Source organism: Epinephelus lanceolatus, chromosome 10 (genome assembly GCF_041903045.1).
Source record: "Epinephelus lanceolatus isolate andai-2023 chromosome 10, ASM4190304v1, whole genome shotgun sequence".
NCBI classification, from domain to species: Eukaryota; Metazoa; Chordata; class Actinopteri; order Perciformes; family Serranidae; genus Epinephelus; species Epinephelus lanceolatus.
In genome coordinates, this window is record NC_135743.1 from 1,651,885 (window position 1) to 1,676,060 (window position 24,176).

A 24,176-nucleotide genomic window follows, 5' to 3' on the forward strand; every position below is an offset into this window, starting at 1 on the left:
TCTGCAGCGTTGTAATATCATCTGAGGAGAGTTTGGAGTCAGAAACCTGAGAATGAATATTCTGAGGAGCAGCTGAAGGAGCGTGCACTGTAAGAGGAGCGGGAGGAGCAGGAACGTTACTCGCACTCTGAAAGAGGGAAGTGAGAAAAGAAATGAAGACGGCACTAAAATGAATCAGGTTTAAGTGCTGGGAGTTTTGGACAAAGAGTTAAAATATAAGCACAGGGGGCGTTGGTGGCTTAGTGGTAGAGCAGGCGCCCCATGTACAAGGCTGTTGCCGCAGTGGCCCGGGTTCGACTCCAGCCTGTGGCCCTTTGCTGCATGTCTCTCCCTCTTTCACACTTCACTATCCTATCAATTAAAGGCAAAAAATGCCCATACAAATATCTTTAAAAAAATAAATTACAAAAAATAAGCACAGATATGAGCTGAGGAGCAGTAAAAGACAGTGAAACAGATGATTGTCAAAAAAAAGGTAAATATTTAAATTTCTAAAATGACTTTAAGGGACAACCTGCAGCTACAGAATGAGCAGAGGATGCACTTCCTGTAGCAGCTGAAGAAGTTCAACCTGCTGAATGCGGTGATGATGGTGCACTTCTACACTGCCATCTGAGTCCACGCTCACCTCCTCTGTCACCACCTGAAGACCTCGTCATTGCTGCACTGGATGCAGGAAAACCGGCTGACCAGCTTGAGTGGAGTTATCTTATTGTGTTCTTCACAAACTCACATTAGGGGAACATTTAATCAATTATATCAAAATACTTTACAAAGGCCTGGAGCCAAACAAACAACACAATAATAATTTGCAGTACACAGGGGGACATGACAAGTTTGCCTGCTCTCACCTCTCATGCTCACATTAGCTATAGAAACTCTTGCTGTTTAAAATACATACTGAACCTCTTATTTCTGCTTACGACACAGACATAACACAAAATTAGATCTCTTTATATTAACATAAATAACAAACCCAAAGGTGAGTGTCCCGCTATATTAGAGAGAAAAACTGCTTCTGGTTACCGTATGATTTGGAGTAAGAGTGACCTCATGCCTGTCAGAGTGCACGACCCAGATACACTGAATCCCTTTCTATTCAATGTGACTCCAAACAAATTATTTAGGAATACAGGTCACCAGAAAATACCCAAACTTATTCAAAGAAAAAATCCCTTGTTTCATTTCCAGGTTACTATCACGTTTAAAACATTGGCGGACCCGACCCCGTTCCCTTATTGGCAGAGTTATGCAATAAAAAATGTTTTGTTTACCTCACCTGCTCTATCTTTTTTAAAATCTTACTATCAACATCTGGTGCACTGCTGTCACCGCAAGACTGCAGCGAATTGTTCACTCTGCTGAGAAGGTGACTGCAGTTAGTTAAGATTCTGCTGCAATCTGCTGTCTCTTCAGGATCCTGAGGTGGGCAGGAAACGATCATGGCCGATGGTGCAGGTTATTATGATGGGCCCCAATGCAAGATTTTGTTTCTAAACTAGCTACTTGACATTGGACAACATCAGCATAGGTATTACCCAGCATTCATCAGTGCAAATCTGTGTATGACAAAAATACCAAATAAGATAAGAAAGTAATAATTTAATTAATATCTTTTTGATGTTTTATAGTTTCTTTAAAGTAAACATATCATTTTATTGTAGAATAGATTGTTACTGACTCTTTCACACAAAAAAAAAAAAAAAAAAGAAGCATTGTTGGAGATGGGTTTGCCTTTACGACTGCAGATACAGCAGTGGGCTCCACTTTTTAATTTAACATTTCTCTGAACATTGGCGTATTTCAGAGGGGTTATCTGAATGAGTTCAGAACAAAGGAATACTTGCACACCTACTTCCAAACAGGTGCATAGGAGAGGGACAAGCAGAACACAACTTGTAGAAAAACTCCCCACACTGTCTCACGTGCAAAAAAAAGACTTTAGTAACTAGATCTTCATCAGGCAAACCATTCTGTAACAAGGAGAAGCTCTTCACAGAGATCTAGTTATCAGAATGTTGCAGCATTAAAATCATTATTTGTGCAAGTCAGACAGTGCGCGGGAGTTCTTCTTTCAGTAATTATCTGAATGAGTTACAAGAGCCTGTTCTCTGGCCAACATGCTGATGGAGGGCCTGCTCTCTCTACGGGCCCCTCCATCACATCATCATCACTGCCTGCACTGTCTGTGTTCATGCCTTCTGCACTCTCCTCCCCCAAAATGTCACACCACAGAAACAGTTTCTTCCTGACTGCAGTGGGCCTCATCACAGACATGGACTCTGATACACACCGTCTATTAAATTAAGAAACATCTTGGACTACTGTTTCTGAACATTGCACATATTTGCTCTACTCTGAACTTCTGCACATCACCTCACTAATACTTTGCAGAAAAACTACAGATTCTGAAACAGCCATATTGAACATATTAGCTATATTTCAAAGCATCTTTGTCCCATTTTTATTATAACTTCTTTAAATCTACATTTATGTTCTTTGGCTTATTTTTATTCCTCTTAATATATTTACTGCATATTGCATAATGTGTGCACCAAAACACCAAAGCAAAGTGAAAGCCTACTCGCTAATAAATCTTATTCTGATTCTCTTTATTCATTTTTAAACCCTCCATCAGTGGAAGCGGAGGAGCTTGTTTTCTAAGCTGAGCCTACAGTGTCCCCTGGCAGCAGGAAGGTTTGATGCATTACATGCTATATTAAATTTAGACTTTAAAAATGTGTAAACAGATATGCCTCATTAGAAATAATCAAGGTATGAACCTGGAGACATCGGTAAGAGCTGACAATAATTAACTGTACTTTGTAGCAACACTTTAAAAATGTGTTTTTTTCCTTATGGGCTTTACCTTTACTGTCAGGGTGCAGAGCAGCTTTAAAAAGTGTAACAGTGAATTGAAATGAGCTGATTAACACCCAGGTCAACCTGAGTAAAATCTTAAAATGCTCAGACGCACAGAAAGTAAAAGGTGTGATCCTGCTGATATGACAGCAATACTGAGAACACACTTTCTCTGGTCCTCACACACACACACACACACACACACACACACACACACACAGTTTCTGGGTGGTGTTTCTTACCCACCTCTAACCTTTAGCCCCGGTGCTGCCTGGCAACAGGCCGCCGATGTGGGCGGAGTAGGCGTATTCTTACAGACTCATTGTGAGAAATGGGGGGAATTCACAATGGGCCACGCCCCCGAGCACGCACACACAGCCCACTCAAATATATATTACTGTAGATCATCACATTAGACACACATGTACAGTCTCACGCTCACACTGTACCCACACACACAGAAACATGCAGGGAGGAAGAAATACAGTGACAGAACAGGTCAGTCTGGGTCCTGACTGCAGGATTTACTGAATTTCAGTCATCATCGTCAGGATGAATTCCTGCAGTAAACACGCAGTTAATAATGTCTGCGACCTCAGAACAGCTGAGACTTGTTAAACCACAAATTTGAGACAGCAGAGAAAAAAGAAATTTTGGCAGGCAGATGGTGTTTTTTTAATCTTAGTTGGAAAAGCTGCTCTTCACATTTCCAGTAATGTTAAGGACAAATTTATTTTCAAACTCTACTTTCCACCAAACCTCTTTGTCAGCTGCTGCATGTGTGAACCACAGAACTCTGACATTTCTGACTGAGTCCAGCTCTGGTGATGTCTGGAGGTCATCTGACATGAACTCTGGGAGGTGCTTTAGAGTACAGAATAATATGGTTGAGCCGAGTACTCAGATGAAACCAGTATTTTGTGAGGATAACGTATGGGTGCGAGCATCACCCAAATAACTTCTTCTCTTGTGATGAAAACTTTCTGAAGCTCATTCCTAAGTCTGTTCTGTAAATTGTTTTCAATAAATAAATAAATATAGCTAATACCGGTATATATCACAACTTCTGATGAACCCGAATCAATTTCAGGCCTCTAGTTTAATCCATGCAATTCTGGTTTGACCTCCACCCACAAAAACCACCAATATGAATACAGATAATGGTGTACTAGCTCATCCTGAGGGACTAATAATTTTTTTTATGGAACGGTTCGTATGATATCCAACAAATTTGTGCCTCACCAATGATGTTACGTCCTTAACATATAGTTACGTAATTAACATAAAGTCACAGAGGTTGAGTTTAGGAAAAGAAACTTGGTAAGGACATACTTTAGAATGACTCAAAGTTCACACCGATTCAAACACACAACTCAAAGGAAAAGTCCTTTCAAAATACGTGGGATATATGCGAATTTGGGTGCTTTGCTTTTTGTAGAAAAAATTGTGAAGGATTTGTGAGAACAGCCTGAACAATAATAGAAGGTTTTTCATCATCCAAATAATCTACTGAGGTTTTTGAATTAAGCGTCGAAAGTCTGTCGTCATATTTCATGACATCATCAACCTACAAAAAAGGGAAAGAACCGAATAAGCTGATGTGTCAAATGAAATGAGTAAGTCTTTTTACTATCATAGTATCAGAGCTGAAATAGACTTTGTTGTTATTGTGTTTATACAAATGTAATTTATGGTGCTGCTGATGAGCCGCTGTGTTAATATGGGTGCGTGCCTCCCTCTGTGTTAGCATACAAGAGGGCGAACTTTTCTTTTTTACTGCAGTGACAATGTTTTTTTTTTTTTTTTAAAAAGGCTAGGTGCTAACAGATATGGATTGAAGCAGAATATTTTGTTAGATAAAAACATGTAGTGAATCTTGGACATGATTACAGGGTTTTTCTTGCATAAAGAATTATGAGGCAGCTGCCTCCGTCTAATTTGAGCCCGTCTCCAGCTCTCTACGATCTCTGACAGGTGTCACAATGGTAAACTCTGTTTTCTAAGCAATAAACTTGGTGCATTTCTTTCATCTGTAACTGCCACTACAGCATTACACCGATGTGGTGGAGCTACTGTGATAAGCACAGTGCTTTAATGGACAGCTTTGGTTAATTTATGTCTCTGTTCTGGTGGTTCTTAACTCTGATCAGAGTTTCCCAGCTTCCTTCACTGTAACACTTCACATGACTTCAACACACATTTAATTAAGTTCTGCCTGAGTCTGGTTTGGTCACTGTGCTGTGAGTGTTGAGATGAACTGCACCTTTTCATCAAAAATACAATTCCAGAGTTTCCAGAGTTTGCACAATGAATATTACAGACACAGAAAAGTACTTTATTTCACGTCTCCATCTGCTGGTGGGCCGTCATGATAAGAGTATGTATGATGTTAATTCCACCACAGAAGAGACTTGATGATCACTAAAATTAGGTGGGGAAAAAAAAGTGGACATACTGCTATCGGCCAAATAAGCTGTTTTATATCGACATATCTGATATTGGCAAAAATATCATGCATCCCTACTGACAAGATGACAGTGAGAACACATCAAGTTCAATTAACTTGTCATGAGGAGTATGACTCAGCTTCAGAAAACACTAAATTAAACAGTTGTCAGTCTAATGATGTCATGAGGGTTATTTCCCCCTCAGTTTGGACACTTAACGTCATGTTTAATGGAGCTTGACCAACACTCAGAACTAAAAGTCAGAAAATCTCAACTGGCTGCTGCTAAACTTTAATATAAAAATGGTTGGACTGCTCCTTTATGATGATTGTGAGAGCGGAGGATGCTTGCCTCCTCTCAGAGTGAATCCACTTATAACTGACGACTACAGTTACACACAGATAAGAACCTTTTCCTCTGCACCCTTACAGGAAAAACTTGATTCCCCTCAGGGCCTCCCGAACATACAGGTACAGCCAACGTCAGCAGATTTATCATGTGACAGAAGACAATACGGAGGGATGTCATACAGGGAGAGAAATTTACAGAGGTGTTTTCCCAGTTTGACTAACGCTCAGCTCTGTGATTCATAAAGTGTGTGTTGACCATTAACAGCAGGAACAACTGCATCTGAAGCCAACAAACAGAACACAACAAGCATATCTGCGAGAGATCAGCTGCAAGCAAATGTTTCCATCTGAAGGTTTCCAAGGATCACATGACTGTGTGACAGCACCACAGAGGCTCGGGGCATCTTCACTGAACTGCACTGTGTCTATAATACTTCAATACTGTGACCTTTGACCTGCCAGGGGAAACAAGCACCGGCAGGTCAAAATTCTTTTTCAACTCAACCTCTACCCAGAAAAAAATGTTTGTTTTTCTTGTTTTGATCAAATGATTACATATGAACATAATGTGCGTGTAACGTGACATATTTCAGTGTCCTGTAAGGTAAAGCTTCAGTGAGAACAAATCCCAACATCAGCAGCTGATGAGACCAGACAGGGAGCCACTTCTTCCCAACCACAACCAAATTATTAAGAACTTGCTTACAGGGCACAGTAGCAGCAACTGTTAAACTGAATAAAAATGGGCTGATATGTCCGCTGACACACACACACACACACACACACACGCACACACACACATGCACACACCCTGTGGTTGAGTAGTACACGACCGCCGGCCAAGACGACATGTTTTGTCAGCCGAGCGAAGCCAACCACTATTTAGGAAGACCACAACGCTGCACTCTCCTCTGAGCCAAGCACACAGTCTGACTGCACGACTGGCAGCGGGTCGGACTGACTGACTGACACACTGACTGACTGCTGGACTAAAATACTGAATAACTGAATGGAGGGAAGTCAAACTGTCATGCAGCTCTGTGAGAGAAAGATATGTCAAGTGCAGGGCTGAAACCACCGTTTTTTCCCTGTATTACTTCATCTCCTGATGATTTCTTTTGATAAATCAATTAGTCATCAACAAAATGTCAAGAACTGGTGAATTTGGCAACATGCCAGAACACTTCATCTTCAAATTCATTGCTCTGTCAAGACAACAGTCCAAAACAATTACATAAAACAAAGTTGAAAACCAAATCTTCACATTTGGGAAACTGGCAACATGTCACTGACTTCCTTTACAAAGAACAAATAAACTGTCGAGCGGACAGACACGAACAGTTTCACTGAAAGCACTCGTGCTGCAAGTGTGAATAAGAGCTGAGCCGCTCTGGTTTTAAAACTTGTATTTCAGCAACATTTTGCAGCTCACAGTTTGCATGCAGCCACATTTTGCACGCCTCCACCAAACCATGTTACAACTGGTTAAAAACTGTACAGGGCATCGACGAAATCTGAGAGTTCAAATGTGTCCTCAGCAACTCCTCTTTAAGGGAGGGGATACTGAGAACTGAGACTCAAGACACCGTACCAAGGGTAGAAACCAACGACCTGTACTGATGATCAATGCATGAAGGTCACTTCAAACTTTTCAATAAAGTGTGAGAGAAAGCTAAAGGGAGGAGTGCGCCATCATTTTATGGTCTGCTGGTGTATTGTTACGACAAGAGCAGGAGTCTACAGGTATAAACAAGTTACATCAAGACTTTAAGCCCTTTTTAATCCCACTTTAAACTTGAGCTAAAAATACACCAAAAGTGAGAATATACTCTTTCAAAGTAAACTCACTGTTCAAAATGAACAGTAAATGAACTGACACTGATGATATTCTGTGTGTCCACCAAAAACATAATCAATGAGCAGCATGGCCAGCGAGGCCTCAGTTTAATGATGCAGAGCTTTTGCAGGTGATGTGCTGAAATCTTTTCCCCCTGTAAAACAGTGTTTCCTTCTCTTCAAACAATGGACTGTAGCACCATCACCGGAAATTCTTGCAGTATAAACTGTCTTCATCATTTCCTAATTGTGTAAAATTTTGTCAGAATTAGTGTAAGAATTCTTGAAAAATATGTTTTATGAGCAAGTAGGTGTTTGTGCCAAATTGGAAGAAATTCCCTCCAGGTGTTCTTGAGATATTGTGTTCATGAGGATGAAATGGACAACCAGACGGACAACTCAAAAACATTATGTCTGTGGCCACTCATCGCTGGTGTGGAGGCATAAAAAAATTTAAGACCCATGAAACCTAAGTTTAAGACAATCTAACGCTGGAATTCCACTGGATGCGTGTCCGTTGCAGCTCCGGAGCGCCGTAGCTGTGACGGAGCCGGAACACAGCGCAGCTGGTGGAAGCACACACATTGACTAGAATTGAAACGTATCGGCTCCGCTGCTGTTCCGGAGCACAGACGCAGCCCACACGCATCTGGTGGAATTTGGGGGTTACCCTTTTAAAGCCTTTTTATTAGTAAATGTGTATTTACGAAATTTTTGAGTTTTTACGGCCCTACAGCCACCCTGTCAGAGAGCACATACGACACTTGTAATATGTGTAATGTAGGGATGCATGATGATATTGGCATGCCATCGGCATCGGCAGATATTGGTTTTAAAATATTAGAAAAAAAAATCTGAATCAGTCAAAAAGCTTTTTCTTATGTTGCACAATAAATGAACAGACACTGTACAGTATTTCATGTCCGTCATGATAAGAGTACGTATGTATAATATGATGTTAATTCCACTACAGAAGAGACTTGATGATCACTAACATTAGGTGGGGAAAAGGTGGATATAGCAGAATCAGTTACCGGTCAAATGAGTTGTTATATATCGGCAAAAAAAATCCTATATCCTTCTTTCATAGACCAAATGTATTTGTTTCTTCATAATGTAATTGACTGTTGCTGCTTCTGTCCACTCTGTGACACCTGCTGCATGTCTACATCCTGGAACTTTAGGGCTCAATCATACTCAGGTTTCTGTAAAACTTTTGACAAAGGAAAAAGTTCTCACATATTTACTATTGTTAACACAAGCAGCTGTACGGAAACTTAAAGGAAACCAAACAGTCTACAATCTGCAATTTCTCCATCAAGGAATAAGAAAACAAGACTGTGAATAAATAAAGGTATCACAGTGTTAGTGAGGACATCAGCGTTTTCCAAACTGATTTTAAAGTGTGAAAGAATCAGTGGAGAACTTTGCCCAAATTACCAAAACGTTCACAGCCTTCGCAGCCTTTTTACAGTAAAGTTGTTCACATAGAATTAGAAAGCAAAAGATCTGCGCTGACCACATTTGAATCGACATCAGACCGTGGCATCGAGGCTTTCGAGCCATCCTGAATTCCCCTGTCTGGTGCACATCTCACACGCCTGCACACATGAACCATAAGCCACTATCTGCTCTTTCAAAACAGCCACTGAAACCTACACTTCCCCCTCCAGCATCTGAAATGAGCCAAAGTGTTTGATCAGAGCAGCAGTATTGGCTCCTGATGTAGCCTGAACAGGGAGAGACTGCCAACAGTGAGTGGGCTGTACCACAGATGTGACTGAGACGGAGGAAGGGGAAGGGGGGGGGGGCTGGACGCTCAAAGTATCACTGCGTGGATTTGTCACTCAGAGAGGAGGGAGGGGTTGGGGTGGGGTTGTGGGGGAGGGAAGATGGGGTGGGGAGTTTCCCTCTGATTTTTCACAGACAATAATCAGTGTGTGGGTTTTTCATGATTGGGCTCACCTCCGATAAAACCTGAAAAGAAAACAAAAAGGCTTTGCTTACGAGAACTGTCTGTCAATACACGCATGTCTTGTGTGGGCAGCGTCACCCTTCAGGTTGTGATTTCTGCAGCAAACTGAAGCCAGATTTCTGCCAAAGGCTTGCTCAATAACACACCTGGGTAAAAAAACCAAAAACTCATGAGACATCTTGAACAGACATCAACGCTGACCGCTGGTTACTGTAACATGTTGTTTTTGTTTGTTACCCACAGTGTGGGGGGAACGACAGCCTCATGGCAACAGACTTTTCGGCCATGGCTCGAGGATGATTTGGGAATCCCCTTCTTTCTTCCTCTAAATTCAAGCCACCCCCATTTGTTTGCTGCGGCTGGTTTCTGGGTCTCACAGGGGTCAACACCAATCCTCTCTTAGACATAACAGAGGAGAGGATTGTATGAAGAAAACACGTCATTTGATGTTTGAAAGATCACAGAAGTGGAGCACCCCAGATTTTCCTTCTGTTATACGTTAGGGTCCTGAAAAAAAAAAGTCCTCTGAACTCTTGAGCGATATTACCAGCAAACCCCCCCAAACACCACAGCCCCTCCCGGCCCTGAACACACATCCCGGTCTCTCTAATCCAAACACGCCGCCATAATCTGCAGCTATCATGCGAGTCATCTACAAGCCGAGGAAGAGGTGGAAACTAAACAAACGATGAGACAAAAGGACCACTTTCACCTTGATCAGCCAGGCAGGCAGACTCCACTGGGAGGGAGGAGAGCAGAGAAAAGCAGAGATTTAACGTCAAAGACATGAAAGACGTCGACAGCAGACAGGGAAGATGTTCAAGACTACACCTGAGAGAAAGATAGAGGATCAAAGAGGAAGAAAAGAGTCTTAGATCAGGTAAACTACGGAGAAGAAAAGGAACAGGAAAAGAGAAAGAGACTGTAAGAGGATATCTCTGTTTCCACCCTGCAGTCACGCACATGTCAAACAAACCTGGTAATGGGGCAGAAATTAGGAAAATTACAACAACTGGGTTGAAGTGGATTAGATGAAGGAGAGTAATTATCCACACATCACGTTGGTGCAAGGCTTCAAACAGTGTCAGTAAAGACAAAGTAACGCCTGCACACTAACTCCACAACACAAACATTTTTTAAAGACATCGATCCTACTTGGATCTTTGTCAGGTCAAAAAGACAAAGACCTAAGTACAATCACAATTTCGTCTTTATCCCCTTTACACTGCCTGTTCAAGGTGGAAATGTCACGCTGTTACTCCACCTCACGGTTCTGTATAAAAGATACGATCACAGAATGGGGGAGCAGAGGTGTCTCCCCTTTAGGCCGGCAGCAGAGGAAGTGACAGCACCGCATCAAAGTCTGTGTAAAAGGGACGGCCGACAGGACAGGACAGGTTTGACTTTTGCATGCGACCTCCTGCGGGACATTTAAAAAGCAGCTAACAGCAGTTAGCAGCTAACTCAAAGAAGATCAGTAGCCAAAAATGTCTGCAAACTGGAAAATCAGTCGGTATATTTACATGACATTAGAGAAAATTGATTTATTGTATCAGTCCGACCAAAACTGGATTTGAAAAATCCATGTTAACACGTTAGTCCGACTGAAATCATACTAAATCAATTTCTCAAAGTAGGACTAACACACCCACATAATGCGTTTGGGAGTCGAATTCCTCCTGCGTGTATACAGTCAGACCCAAACTGGCCAAGGCGTTCTGAGCATGCTCAGAAGAAGCCGGCAACAACATGGAGAAATCTACATCCAGAGCCGTGACTTTTTGGACGGACCAAATGTACAGAGCTGTAAAGTTGTCCACCATGGTAGCAGTTAGCAGCTAGCTAACCGTAGCTAACTTGTTTGTCCATTGTTTGGTCTGTGACGTAATAGGTCAACAGGAAAAAGGTCCAATACTAACAAGCTGAAAGGGGGCATATCTCCACCTATCGTAGAGGAGTCGCACATACTTGGCTCAATAAATGGATTCCCCTCCCGTGCTTGTATACTGGGACAAGGACAGTAGGCCAGTTAAATGTCCTCGTCCAGCTGGGACTGTAGCTCCACTTCACTGTGACTGGAAAACATTCAGAATGAGGTCCAGGAGCTCCTTATGCTCCGAGCAAGGGACAAGATCAGCTGTCATATAACAGGGAAATTAAATGATTGTTAATGCCATGTTATGTCATCGTTGTTATTTAGAAAGTGTTAAATGTGACAGTAGAGGCCGATGCTGTTGTGTTTAACGTCACTCCTCTTCTGCTTCTGCGATGCCGGCACACTGTCTAAAATCACACACTGGAGCGACATGACGCAGCTGTTGTTTGGTTCTTAGTAAAAATGCAAAGAAGGCGTAAAGAAGGGACTTCAGAGCGGCTCTGAAAGGTCATCTCTGTGTAAAAAGGACACTTGTTAAACTTTTGTGGCGTGGAGTAAGTGTGCAGGCGTCACTCTTTCTTCACTGAAGTGGATTAGTGTCAGAAAAACCCTCAAGAAGGTCAAAAGAATCCTTCGATAACATCCTCGTACTTGGCAGCTGTTATTGTTTAGAGGTGTTATCTGATGGCGGTAATTCGCTGCCTGAGGCCAAAGACATTAACTTGGCAGGGTTAAAATGTACCAACTGAAGGCTGTGACACAATGACAAGACTTCCACAGATGACAGATTCTGAAATGTCCAACTTTCATCAGCATTTATTCACTTCTATTAGAGATGCAAATTCTCGACACTCTGCCTCATTAGACTACAAAAACACATTGTTCACTCGTGACCAGAGCGATGTCACAGAGTGGTGCTTCTTTTTTCACTCAAAAATCCTTGGCAGAGCACTTACACCTGTTTGTAAGAGCACATAAACCAACTAGTATGACCTGGTGATTTTAATTTGAGTCGGCAAAGATGAGACGTGTGCTACCTGCATGTTTAACACAGTGCTTATTAAAAGTGCAACAAGAGACAGGAGACGTGTGAGCCTCAGAGCTCAGTGTATACAGGTGTTTTATCCACCTGCCGGTCACATTTATGATCAATAATCCATTGAGAGTTTTAGGTTTATGAAACAAAACATGTATTTTTGTTATTTGGGGTGAACCAGAGATGATAGCTGACCTGTTGAATGCAAATGTAGACATACAGTTGCTAGGTTGCTACAATGCATGTAAATAAAATCCTCCGATTACCCGCATAACTTTCTGAGTAACCTGGTTATTAAGTGCATGTAAGTGCACTGAATGCTGACTGGGACCAGTTTGAACTTGGAAGTCTGATTGTCTTTTGACCTGCAAATCACAAACTAACTGTGACTGGCAGTAAGACAGGTTAGGGAATACTTCAGGTAACAAAAAAATCTGTATTTAGTCTTTGTAGAAACAACTGGACTGTGTCATTTCAACGTCAGTTTTGTGCACACCATTTCTCAACAGTACAAAGCATAAAATGTATAGTAAATACTGTATTTATGATTAATATTATTATATGTATGAGTGTGTTGTTCTGAACTGGGACACAGCTGGTGCTTGCTGGGATCCCCTGATCTGAATGAATCCAACAGTGGGAACAACATGTGAAAATAACAACAGTATGTTAAAGACGTTCCTATAATATGTTGGTTCTTCTGAAATAAATCTCACAAGTTCCACAAAATATTAAAAGTGAGAGTGAGACGTCAGGAAGGCGATGGCGACAAAATGAGAGTGAATGTGAGATAGAAAGGCAGACAGACGGGGGGGGGTGTTAATGGTTCTGTCTCCTCCGTGCAGGTGAGTCTCCTGCGGGTCCTCTGTCCCAACACACTATTGTCTCCTTATCTACTTCCTCTCTCCTCCTCTGCAGACACTGCCTGTTTAGACTGCCACTCGCCTTCTCTCCTTCCTCTCATCTCTTCTTTCATTATCACCACTCCTCCGCCACAGCTGCAGCTCAACGGTGTGCCACGAGTGCACACAAGGCTTTGTATCAAACCTGCCGTCCATATGTATATTAAGGATTGGCCTGCTCTTTACAGGTGGACTGACATGGATAACATATCATGTACATGTGTGTGTTACTGAGCAGATTTTTAGATTATATGTACTGTTGTTGTTTGTCTTGAGAAATCTAATTTATTAAAATGATCCAGCATTTTCTTTTCTGCATCTGTGTGTTGGAGTGAAATGTTTACTTTGCATTAATGAGTTAGATTATTGTCCTTCACTTTGTTTGCATTTGTGAGTACTCACTTTTCATCCGTTTGTGTTGTGCACATTTTGTTAAATTACAGGGAGGTTGGCTGTATGAGCCTACAGCCTCCTGTCACTTAGAAATATACATATACATTGTTTGGTTCTTGCTGGTGGTGTTAATGTTTGTACAAATAAATCTAATTAAATCAAATCAAATATTTTTAGTATTTTATTTCATTGTCTTCAGTAAAGAATTTACTGCGTTTTTTATATCCCACTCTGTGTGAAGCGTCTTTAAGGATTCTGAAAAGCGCTATATATGTGTGATGAATTATGAAAAGCAGAAAATAATAATTAATTAAATTAATAATAAAAATGTATGAGGTGTAATTGTTAAAAAATGGGATATTGGTAGCATATATATGTCATTCCCTTTTCCTGCCTGCCTTGTGACCTCGACTTCAGGAAACCAGTGGAAATAAGTTGTGACTTTACTGCAATACCCTGATGAGTTTTAGTTCTGTATGTATTTTAAATTATCAAATAAAATCAGATACAGTTTAGTCACTTTAATAAGAGATTCCTGTTGACTATCTGTTTAGACTCCAGCTCTCTTCACCTCCTTCTCCTCTTCATGCTTCCTCACTTTCTATCTGCTCCATCTCCTCCTCTCGTGTCTTTGTTCACTTGTTCTGTTCCATCCCCCCCTCCCTGCCCTGCGAGGCTGTGTAAATAAAATAAACTTCAGAGAGGAGCTTCTTTTCTTCTCTCACTTCTGGAAGATGACACGGCCAATATTTGCTATGGAAACCAAAAATATAACATGGCTGCTACTGTGCTTCTCACTGTAGCTGCTGGTGTTTGGCATCATTCAGACCTGTGATGTTCTGGAAGTTTCAATCCTGATGACATGTAATTATTATCATCTGTGATCACAATGGGAGATATTAGTGAAGATGCACTGCTTTCACCCTCCACTGTGTGTGTGCAGACCTACCGTCGTTTGGTAAAGCAGCAGGGTACATCTCTTTCAGCAGGTCGCCAAGTGTGTGCATGTTGCCTTCAGATGAAACAGGGCGAAACAGTTTCTGGATGAACGGCCTGTCGCTCAGTGTCTGGAACAAATAAGAGCACGGCAAATTAACAAATGCAGCAACACAAACATACAAACACATTGCATCCTAAACACATCCAAAGACACTGGCTCAATTACATCAATATGTGATTGAAAAGATGCAACAAAACTCCATCAAACTTAAGCTGACGTAACGGTGCAGCCATAACAAATGCCATTTAGATTTAAATAATTTAATCATCAGACATGTGATACCAATTCTAGGAATTGCCGTAAAAAGCAGACAAAATATCCAGTAAACAGGGCACTTTCATGTGAAGTAACATAAGGGGAAATTTTAAGGTGATGAACAGAGTTCAAAGGGTTAAGATAGTGGAAAGAATCCACCCAATTATGCACGCAAACGCAGTGAATGTACAGTCTGCTGAGCTGAGCTGGGAATGAGCTGCTTTGATGAGCCCGACGGCTCAGAATGTGATATTTAGCAATCTGCAACATTTCAACAGATGTTTCATGTGACAGCATGTTTTACTGATCAGAATTAGTCTGGAAATCATTAACTGCTGCTCGAGTGTGTTCTTGGCAGAAAAGTCAGCTCCTACACTAAAAACACCTCTGGCACTCCTCGACGTTCTCAGATGGAGAGAGGAGACGAGTAAACTGTGAAATTCAATGTGACAGTATGTATTTTTCTCAAGCGGCAGCGTCCAGGGCTGAAAAATGAAGCCAACGCTGAAATGCCGAAAAAAGTAGTTCCTCTAATGTCCACTTGAGGCTGGCTCGCTCGCTCCTACAGCGAGTCAATCCCCGCAGACCCGCACGTTCAAATCTACACTTTTACAACAGAAATAAACATGTTACAAAAGATGGTTTTGGTCCAAGTAGCTAATCTTCCTGTTTATGACAACTGTACAAGGCTGTCATGATACCAGCAATATTGCAACCCCAGGGCAGAGCAGGCAACCGCCACAGCTATGTTCATTTTTCTTATATTCAATATTAAACTTTGGGTAAAGCGCTGCTGCCACGTTTTACCCAGCAGTCCAATCACAGTGGAGAAGGGGTGGGACACTACAGAGACCAACCGTCTCACTGTTGGACATCAACAACAATCGAGGATAAATTAATACTGAAAGCTTCAGGCGTTAATACCACATATCCCGCACATATCAAACCATCCTTAATCTCCACAGAGGAAATTCCTTCCCCACAACCGCCCTACGACTGTTAAGGGGCTTATTTAACTCACCTGTTTAAATGTTACTGAGGCTTTAAGCCCAGTTCAGACCAAAATGAGATGAAAAAGACAATTACTGTCAACACTCCGTTCTGTAATATTGTAAAAAGCTGTAGGTTCACAGGAAGTGACCACGATGAGACGGTGTATCATCTCTAGTCAACAACTCATTCATCTCATCGTGAATCATCTTTCTGAACTGGGCTTTAAAGTTATGCATAATTAAGGCCGTGGTCACTTTAGGTGACAGGTGGGTGCCATTTGTTGACGAGTGGCCACCATAGCAACAACGTTGGTTAGGTAACATAACCATGGCGTAACTCTTGATTCACAGAGAGAAGGCGTAGCTGAAGCTGTCGCTGTTTCAGTGCGTCTTCAGTTCATTAAAGTTAATGGTAATGTTTTGGTCACCTGAAAAAGCATTTGGTTGTAATAAAAGACTCTCTGACGAATCCTATGTTTTTTTGATATGTATATTTTGTTTTGATAGTTTTTAGCCTGTTTTTGCTCAGAAAAATAAGCATCATTATCGTCACAGTAACCATAGCTGTAAATGCACGGCGCTAACCAAGCTAGCAGCTAGCATTAGGGTTAGATCCACCCTATTGTTAAAATGCAGTCACTCCTGGCTCCTCAATAAAAGGAACATAAAACAAACAAACAAAAAACAGATGGCGGCTGAACTCAAGGCTTCAAAACAGGAGTCCACAAACCAATGGGTGACATCACTGTGGATACGTCCATTATTTTATACAATCTATGGTTCTTTCCTGCCAGAGAAATCATCTTCTCTCTTTCACTGCTCCACAGAGAGGCTGGAGGTCATGGAGACGTTCAAGTGTTTTGCTCAAGGACACCTCAGCAAAGTGGACGCTTTCATGGTCAAGGGTTTTCTGAATCAGCATGCCATTCTGCTGCCTAATGAGTGACGGTAACCCAAAAAACCTGATTAGAGACCGAAGAATGAAAACAAAACACAACAAAGTGGACATGAGTTGTAAAAAAAAAAAAGGCACAGCGGCGTTTAATTTATCTAGTGTTCCTCTCGTTAAGAAAATGTTGAGTAATATAAATCATGTCATCCTCTCTGACAATCCTTCCATCTCTGCTCTGATCTCTTCCCCACACTGTATGTGAACCCTCTGCAGTCAGAAGCATACTGTCATGATGATGTTTCTCTGACCTGTGACCTGCACACTATTAGTTACTTATCATGGTAACGATCTAGGAACCAAAGCTTATCCTACTGCTGACCACAATGCAAATCACTCTGGGGAAGAGCGACCGCTAAATGCCTAAAATGTAAACTGACTAAGTCATGATGAGACCGTTAAACAAAAGTGACGTATGCAGCAAACATCCTCATGACTCTTCAGCTCTGATCTGAAACCCTGCAGCCAAAACATTCCATGTGTGAGAGGTGCGGGAAACATGGTGGGAAATTACCGCCAGACGGCAGACAAATCTAGTAAACTATGTCCAGAGCTGGTAATGGACTTTGACTCAAGAGTGGAAGGACAGAGGGTATCGTATGTTGGATTGATTGGTTTATTCTCTGAGGCAGTTACATACAAAAAGAGATCTTTTCAGTCGCTGTGAGTTCTCTCAGTTTGATGTGTCTGGGCCTTGTGTTTCACAGCACTGTTTACTGTATGGGACATCAGCTGATCTGCTAAATTATGACCTGCCACTGTTCTACAAAGAATAGGGTGATTGCGGTGGAGGATGGGCGGTCTGATGAGATTTTAGTTGATTAAAATGAAAAAGAATCTGATAAAAACCTTCACCTTTACTTTTATGTTGATTCTTAAATACATTTATTACTTCAGTAAATACTTCAGTCGTATTTCGAGATCAAGACTTCATCTGATCTGTCTGATTATTTAATACCTCACTTGTGTATAAATATATATTTTTCCGCACTGTGTTCTGTGTATTTTTTGTTTTTTATTGGAGTACTAGTCCATCCCCATTGGTGGCTTTGTCACCTTCTACCTATGCCAGTCCTCAATGCCTATGTGCAGTTTCACATAGACTGACCACGTCAGTGAGTAGAAAAACGTGGGACAGACAGAATGACTGACTGACAGAATGACACACTGACAGTTTCCGTGATTATGTACAGCATACCATACCATGACTTAGTCATACCAAACATTAGAAAACAACACCAACATTGGTCCACAGGGGGAGCCACAGCGATCGGTCGCATTTTAGCCATTTTGAAGCATTTTTCTGTTGTTATAGCGCCACCCAGTTGCCAATTAGAGTTAAATTTCTCCAGTCACCTTGAGGCGTCCTGTTCTACATATCTACCAAGTTTAGTAAAAATCCATATGGCGGTTAGGCCTAGATAAGAAATGAGCTCTCTAGCGCCCCCATTTTGTTTGATGGGGTCAATAATGGAGGGGTCCCCTCAGATTATGTGTGGTCATATGCCTACAAAGTTGCGTGGTGATGGGTGAAACCCTTGAGATGTTATACACCTTTATGTGATGAGCCACGCCCTCCGCAATATTCATTGCCTTATAGAAGCTCAGTTTTAGTAAGTTTTCCAACTTTTGCCAAGAGGGAACTTTAGATATTGGTCCCTAGATTATGTTCACCCAGTTTCATGCAGATCGCTCAAACTTAATATTGTTTTCAGGCTTGAACTGATTAACAATCGATCGATATATCAAAATGTTTTTATTTCAGATTTTGCTCCTGCCTTTTCTTTAACTTTGTATTCCACATAATACCTTATTATTTAGATGAAATGTGCTGAAACTAAGGTATGTGTGATTTTGGCCAGTATAAAATTGGCAGGTAGAATTTTTCATCTAACAGTCCCCTAGGCCAGTGAGTCATGAAGTTAATTTCGGTACCTGGAAGTAAAATCTAAACACCTTATGAGTGTCTACAATCTTGACCAATGTGTGAGCTACCAAACTGCTGATATTTATTAATTCACCATGCTTTATGTGGCATTGTAAGCTGATGTAAATCCAGTTCATGAATCTGACAGTTACATGTCAGCAGGTTTGCTCTTTGTAAACATAAAGAGTTCAGAGTGGAGTAAAAAATTCAGTGGTTCTGGTTACCAGGTGACCCGTGTCCTCAGGGCAGGAGACAACAAGGCGCCAGGCGCTGGACACCGACCAGCAGTTGCCGTCAGGCGGTGACTTAAAACGCTGTTTGGTTAATCAAGCACCTTGATTCAGTTGATCTATGTGTCCTTGTGACTTTTTGGCTTTGTAATTCGGTGAGGAAACTATCTAAAAATCTGAACATTTGGGACATGTAACGATCGGTAAGCCAAACATTTGAGGATTTGCAGCTTCTCAGTCTCTCATGTATTTTTACAAACTGAATAAATTGTTGATCAGACACACGAGCAATTCAAAGACATGACTAAAGGCGTTAATCACATTATCTGATTAATCAATTGCAGTCTTGATTAGATTACATTTCCAATATTGGTGTATATCACAATATGACAAAGATTATTAAATTATGAGGCTTTGTCTGTGATCAATACTGATCAGTATTAGAGGGCTCAGCTGATGTCGTGCTCTAACGGGAGAAACGGAGGCCTCTGACAGGGGAACGTGGTGCAGAATGATATCCAAGCTGAGGTGTCAAACGGAGAGTCTGACACACAATAGGGCCTAATCATGGAGCTGTGAAAAGGAAACCGGCGAGGACGGAGATCGAGTAACCGAGCGGTAACTACACACCACAGAGCCAGGCGCGAACCAGCAAGAGGAAGGTGGCGGTGGAGGCGTGAAGCTGGCGCTCAGGTTACACAGAAAGACTGAGTCACTGACAGGAAGCACGGCATTTCGTGCGGGATCATCGGCAAGAGCCAGAGCAGAGAGAGTGCGCTAAGTGACAGCTACTTCATTGCATTTTTAAATAGCCAGCCATGAATAATTGAGCTGGTCGCCATACAAAGAAGGGGCCATTGATCCCTCGGGAGAGAAGCGTGATATTGCTTGGATGAAGACACTTTCTTTTCAGCTGGCGTGACACCTTAGCTGGCACAGGAGCACATGGTCACACAAAGAGAGCGAGGTGTCATTAGGACGCAGGCGAAAAGAGATGGCTTGCTCTCGCTGAGTGAAAAGAGCAGCGGAACTCAAGACGTCGCCTAATTGATGGAGGGGATTCAATCCGCCTAATTGATGGTAAAACAATGGATGGGGGAGGGGGGGGGGGCGCCGTCAATCAACAGGAGTTTATGTGAATGGAGAAGGGTGAGAGAAAGCGTTTCCACTGAACTCTGAGACCATCCATTCGTAAATTAAAATTCCAACCTCATTTTTCGCGGCCTTCATTTTCTCAGAACCTGAAATGCACACCTGCAGAGGAGAAACTCCATCGAGGGACACTGACTCGAATCCTAAATTATTTATCGCTCAAGTGTTGCGTGCTCGGTCGATCTGTTCATTCATCTCTGCATTTTGATGTTAATCAGAATTTCTCAGCTCTGTCAGGTTGGCTGAAGGATTTTTATTAGAGAGCTCTTCAAAACTTTAAGCATCACATTGATGTTTTTGGCACCAGACACTTTATGAGAATGCTTCAAGAAGGTTTTGTCATTTATGCACCTACACTGGTTTTTAGCCACGCAGAGAGTTTTGGTTTTATCAAGATTTGCAGATATCTGTGTCTCTGAGCTTTCTGCCTCCACTTCATCATTCAACACTATCTCTACTAAGAAAATAGTTTCTATAAAATACATGACATCAGTGATTATATTTAACTAGAATTACCACCTCGTGGTTGTTTGTCTCTGTCTGTGCACCAGTTAAACTGCAGTTACAGTTTCCATCCCTGTCTTTGACCTTGAGGATATAAAATGTCATCAAATACCTTGTTCAAAAAATTTGGCACAAACGTCCACTTGGACGTTTGTGCCAAATTTTTTTTTGAACAAGGTAATTTTATCAGCAAATCAATAAAGACATACAGAGTACTAAGCATGGGGGTTAGGTAATTCAATCCAATAAGGATGAAAAACAACCCCACACCCATCAACACAAGAAGAAAGAAAGAAAACCAGACCAGTCACAGAGAATCCAAAAGAGAGGCAAAAGGACAGAATTTTAAAATTATGACAAATTAATTAACTTATGTGACGTTAGTACGGGAGCATGGCGTGTTTCATTAAAAAATGTTTCTGCTTCCAAACTGATTTTCTCCAGTTGTAAATAACACACAACATCCTCAACCTAATGTCCAAATGTTGGAGGTGAAGAGTCCTTATAATCACACAGGACGAGCCTTCAGGCCAGCAGTGAGCAAAAAGAAAGTTAACATCTAGAGGAGTTACTCTAAATATTGCCCTGGGCGAGATGGGGTGACCAGTGTTAGTGCCAAATTTGAAGAAATTCCCTCATGGTGTTCTTGAGATATCGCTTTCATGAGAATGAGACGGACATACCTGAAGAAATAATTCCTCCAGCCATGGCTATCTCCGGTGCAGAGGCGTAATAAAACCAAAACTATGTGCATGACTTGCTCCCCCAGAACTAAGATAGAAAATATGTTTTTTTGTACTCTGGGCAAACTGACTCTTAAATTCAATATCACAACAAACCACAGACATGGAATTAATTATGGAATTAAACCTCCATCTGAAAGAACAGCAACATTTGCCAACACCACAACATAAAATCTAAAGCCTGTGAGCCTTGTAGCTGCCTGGCAGCAGCACACTGATTACTGAGCCGAAAGATTTTCCACTGACAGTCATGGTCCCACCAGATGACATTACTGTAAAGGCGGTAGCACATTCTCCCTCAGCACAACAGGCACATCACCTGTTCCCTTTGGCATGAACTGTTTCCAGCATTCCCATGTTTTGTAATTGTCTGTGTAGTCACCACCTCCCCCTCGTCTCAGTCAGCCATTACAAGATATCTGGGAGGCAATAAAGCTGCATTCTTCGAAGCAGGCAGCTTCCGCAGCACCACAACACAGAGGTGACTGGAGGCAGACTGCCTGCTCTTGCATTGGGGGTTTGTGAGTAAGCGCTGAGTCACGGAGCGGGAACAGAGAGGTGTACCTGCAGAGCAACAATGTAAGTGGTCTTTAAAAGAAGGATAGTAATTTTCACTTTCCGCGCAGCGAGACGCTCGGCCCCCTCTGGCTCTTTGAATCACTGAGTGGCGTCACTGCTGGAGCAGGAAGATGCAAGTGGCAGCCAAACAAGTCCTGCCGCCAGACGGAGGCAAGGGCGCGGCGGGCCGATGCACACAAACACACGGGCAGAGGGCTCAAGTGGAAGCAATTCAAATGGAAAATATATGAAACAGGCGACACACAAACAGAAGCCTGCAAAGACGAATGAATGTGTGCTGTGCACACACACACACACACACACACACAGGTATGTGGAGGAAAAGAAAAGTTAAAAGGATTTAAAAGTAACAAAGGAAGGTGACATACTGAGGGAGTAAAATACACCAAAAAAAGCTCATTTATTGCCTTTACCGAAATATTAAAAACACTATTCACAATGTCTCAGATATATGTTGACACATTCAACATTTAAAAGAAAATTAAAAGAAAAAAATTTCACTTCACAGCTTACAATGATATAAATAAGAATTAACATGGAGGTTTTCAATCAGGCCAAGAGAGAGGGTTAAATAATGTTTAACCTTCAAGACATGAGGCACACACACACACACACACACACACACACACACACACACACACACACACACACACACACACAAATGTGTTGTCCATGCCCATGAGGTGTCTTTGTCTCCATGAGGAGTCCAGGCCAGACGGAAATGAGCCCTCTGTTATTTGGACTGAGTGTTGTCATTAATTCTGTCTGCATCAAACACAGCACATGTTATTTACACTAAAGACCACAATCTGGCTTTGAAGGACTCGGAGCATGTGTGTGTGTGTGTGTGTGTGTGTGTGAGTGTGTGTGTGATTGTGTGGGAGGGGGGATCTTTCCTCTGTGTAACAGTCTCCTGTTAAGTCACCACAGTGACTGTGGCGTGTCAAACAGCTTCCTTCTTCTCAGCGTTTCTTTTTCTCCACGGCGAGCGTCTTTACTGGGTTTTGTTGTAAAACCCTGGATTTTCTCCTGAGCAACGACATAAGCTCCGTAGGGTTCCTAAACTATTCAGAAAACTCAAGTTCTTTGCTCTATTTGTGACACATCGCTCTTTGATTGAAAGAAGAAATCCAGTTTATCACATCTGGATCCTTTTTTACATCCTCATCATGGATATCAGTGATATTAAGACTGTACTAACAAAGGCAAAGACAAGGCAAATTTATTACATGAACATTTCACACCAGAGGTGCTTTAAGGATCAGTCAGGTCAAGTCAAAGTTCATTACAGCCCAGTCACAAAGCAAAGCCTCAAAGGGCTGGACCAATAATAATTTCAATTTTATCTACAAAGCCTAATATCACAAATCACAGTTTGCCTCAGAGGGTTTTACAGCATTCGACATCCATCTGTCGTCAAACCATCACGGTGGATACAGAAAAACTAGGGATGCATGATGCTGGCATTTTTTGCTGATATATAACAACTTATTTGGCTGATAAGCGATACCAATATTGATGTATCCACTTTTTCCCCCCCACCTAAATTTAGTGATCATCAAATCTCTGTAGTGGAATTAACATCATCTTATTAATGCATACTCTTATCATGACTGTTAGTCAGTGTCTGTGATATTCATTCATTGTGCAAAATAAGAAAAAGCATGTTGGCTGATTCTGATCGTTCATTCTGAAGCCAATATTGGCTATTATTGATGATGTGCCAATATTACCCTGCATCCCCAGGAAATACCCCCCCCCCAAAAAAACTTCAATGGGGGAAAACGTCGTGTGACAGTGACTACATTTACGTGCACAAAAATTCAATTGTTCGCACCTTATTGTGAAAGAGACAATATTTCACTAATATTCCCATTTACATGCAGCTGTGCACTCTCTGATTAACTCTGATTTATCCTGTCAAAATATGGAAAAGTGGCACAGCTGGAGCTTGTGTCATTTTGCTTCTTTGCAACAAAACCAAACTTTTTGGAAAGTTTTCCATCGGTGGTCGACTCATTGGACTGTGTGAACTCTCTCTTTCATTCCTTCAAAAACCGTCTTGCCAATGTCGTAGTGATGATATTTGTGCATATCTTAAAAACCTGTTGATATCCAAGTCTTTCATAATGTTTAAAAGTAGATGTGTTTCTCCTTCTGACCAGAAA

General features: G+C 41.6%; 1 protein-coding gene and 1 long non-coding RNA gene across 3 annotated transcripts in view; both read right to left on the bottom strand.

Moving 5' to 3' along the window:
* atg5 (ATG5 autophagy related 5 homolog (S. cerevisiae)) overlaps positions 1-24,176 on the bottom strand; it is a 50,348-nt gene that overhangs the window by 6,267 nt on the left and 19,905 nt on the right. For both annotated transcript variants that reach the window (XM_078171258.1, XM_033641643.2), the window contains one exon: positions 14,627-14,744. In XM_078171258.1, coding sequence (XP_078027384.1) covers positions 14,627-14,744 — 118 coding nt within the window. The remainder of the gene's footprint in view (positions 1-14,626; positions 14,745-24,176) is intronic.
* LOC144464399 (uncharacterized) lies at positions 9,389-12,342 on the bottom strand. The gene is made up of 2 exons (XR_013492111.1): positions 9,712-12,342; positions 9,389-9,616 (listed from the first exon to the last, which is right to left on the bottom strand). It is a non-coding gene; the product is annotated as an uncharacterized LOC144464399 (long non-coding RNA).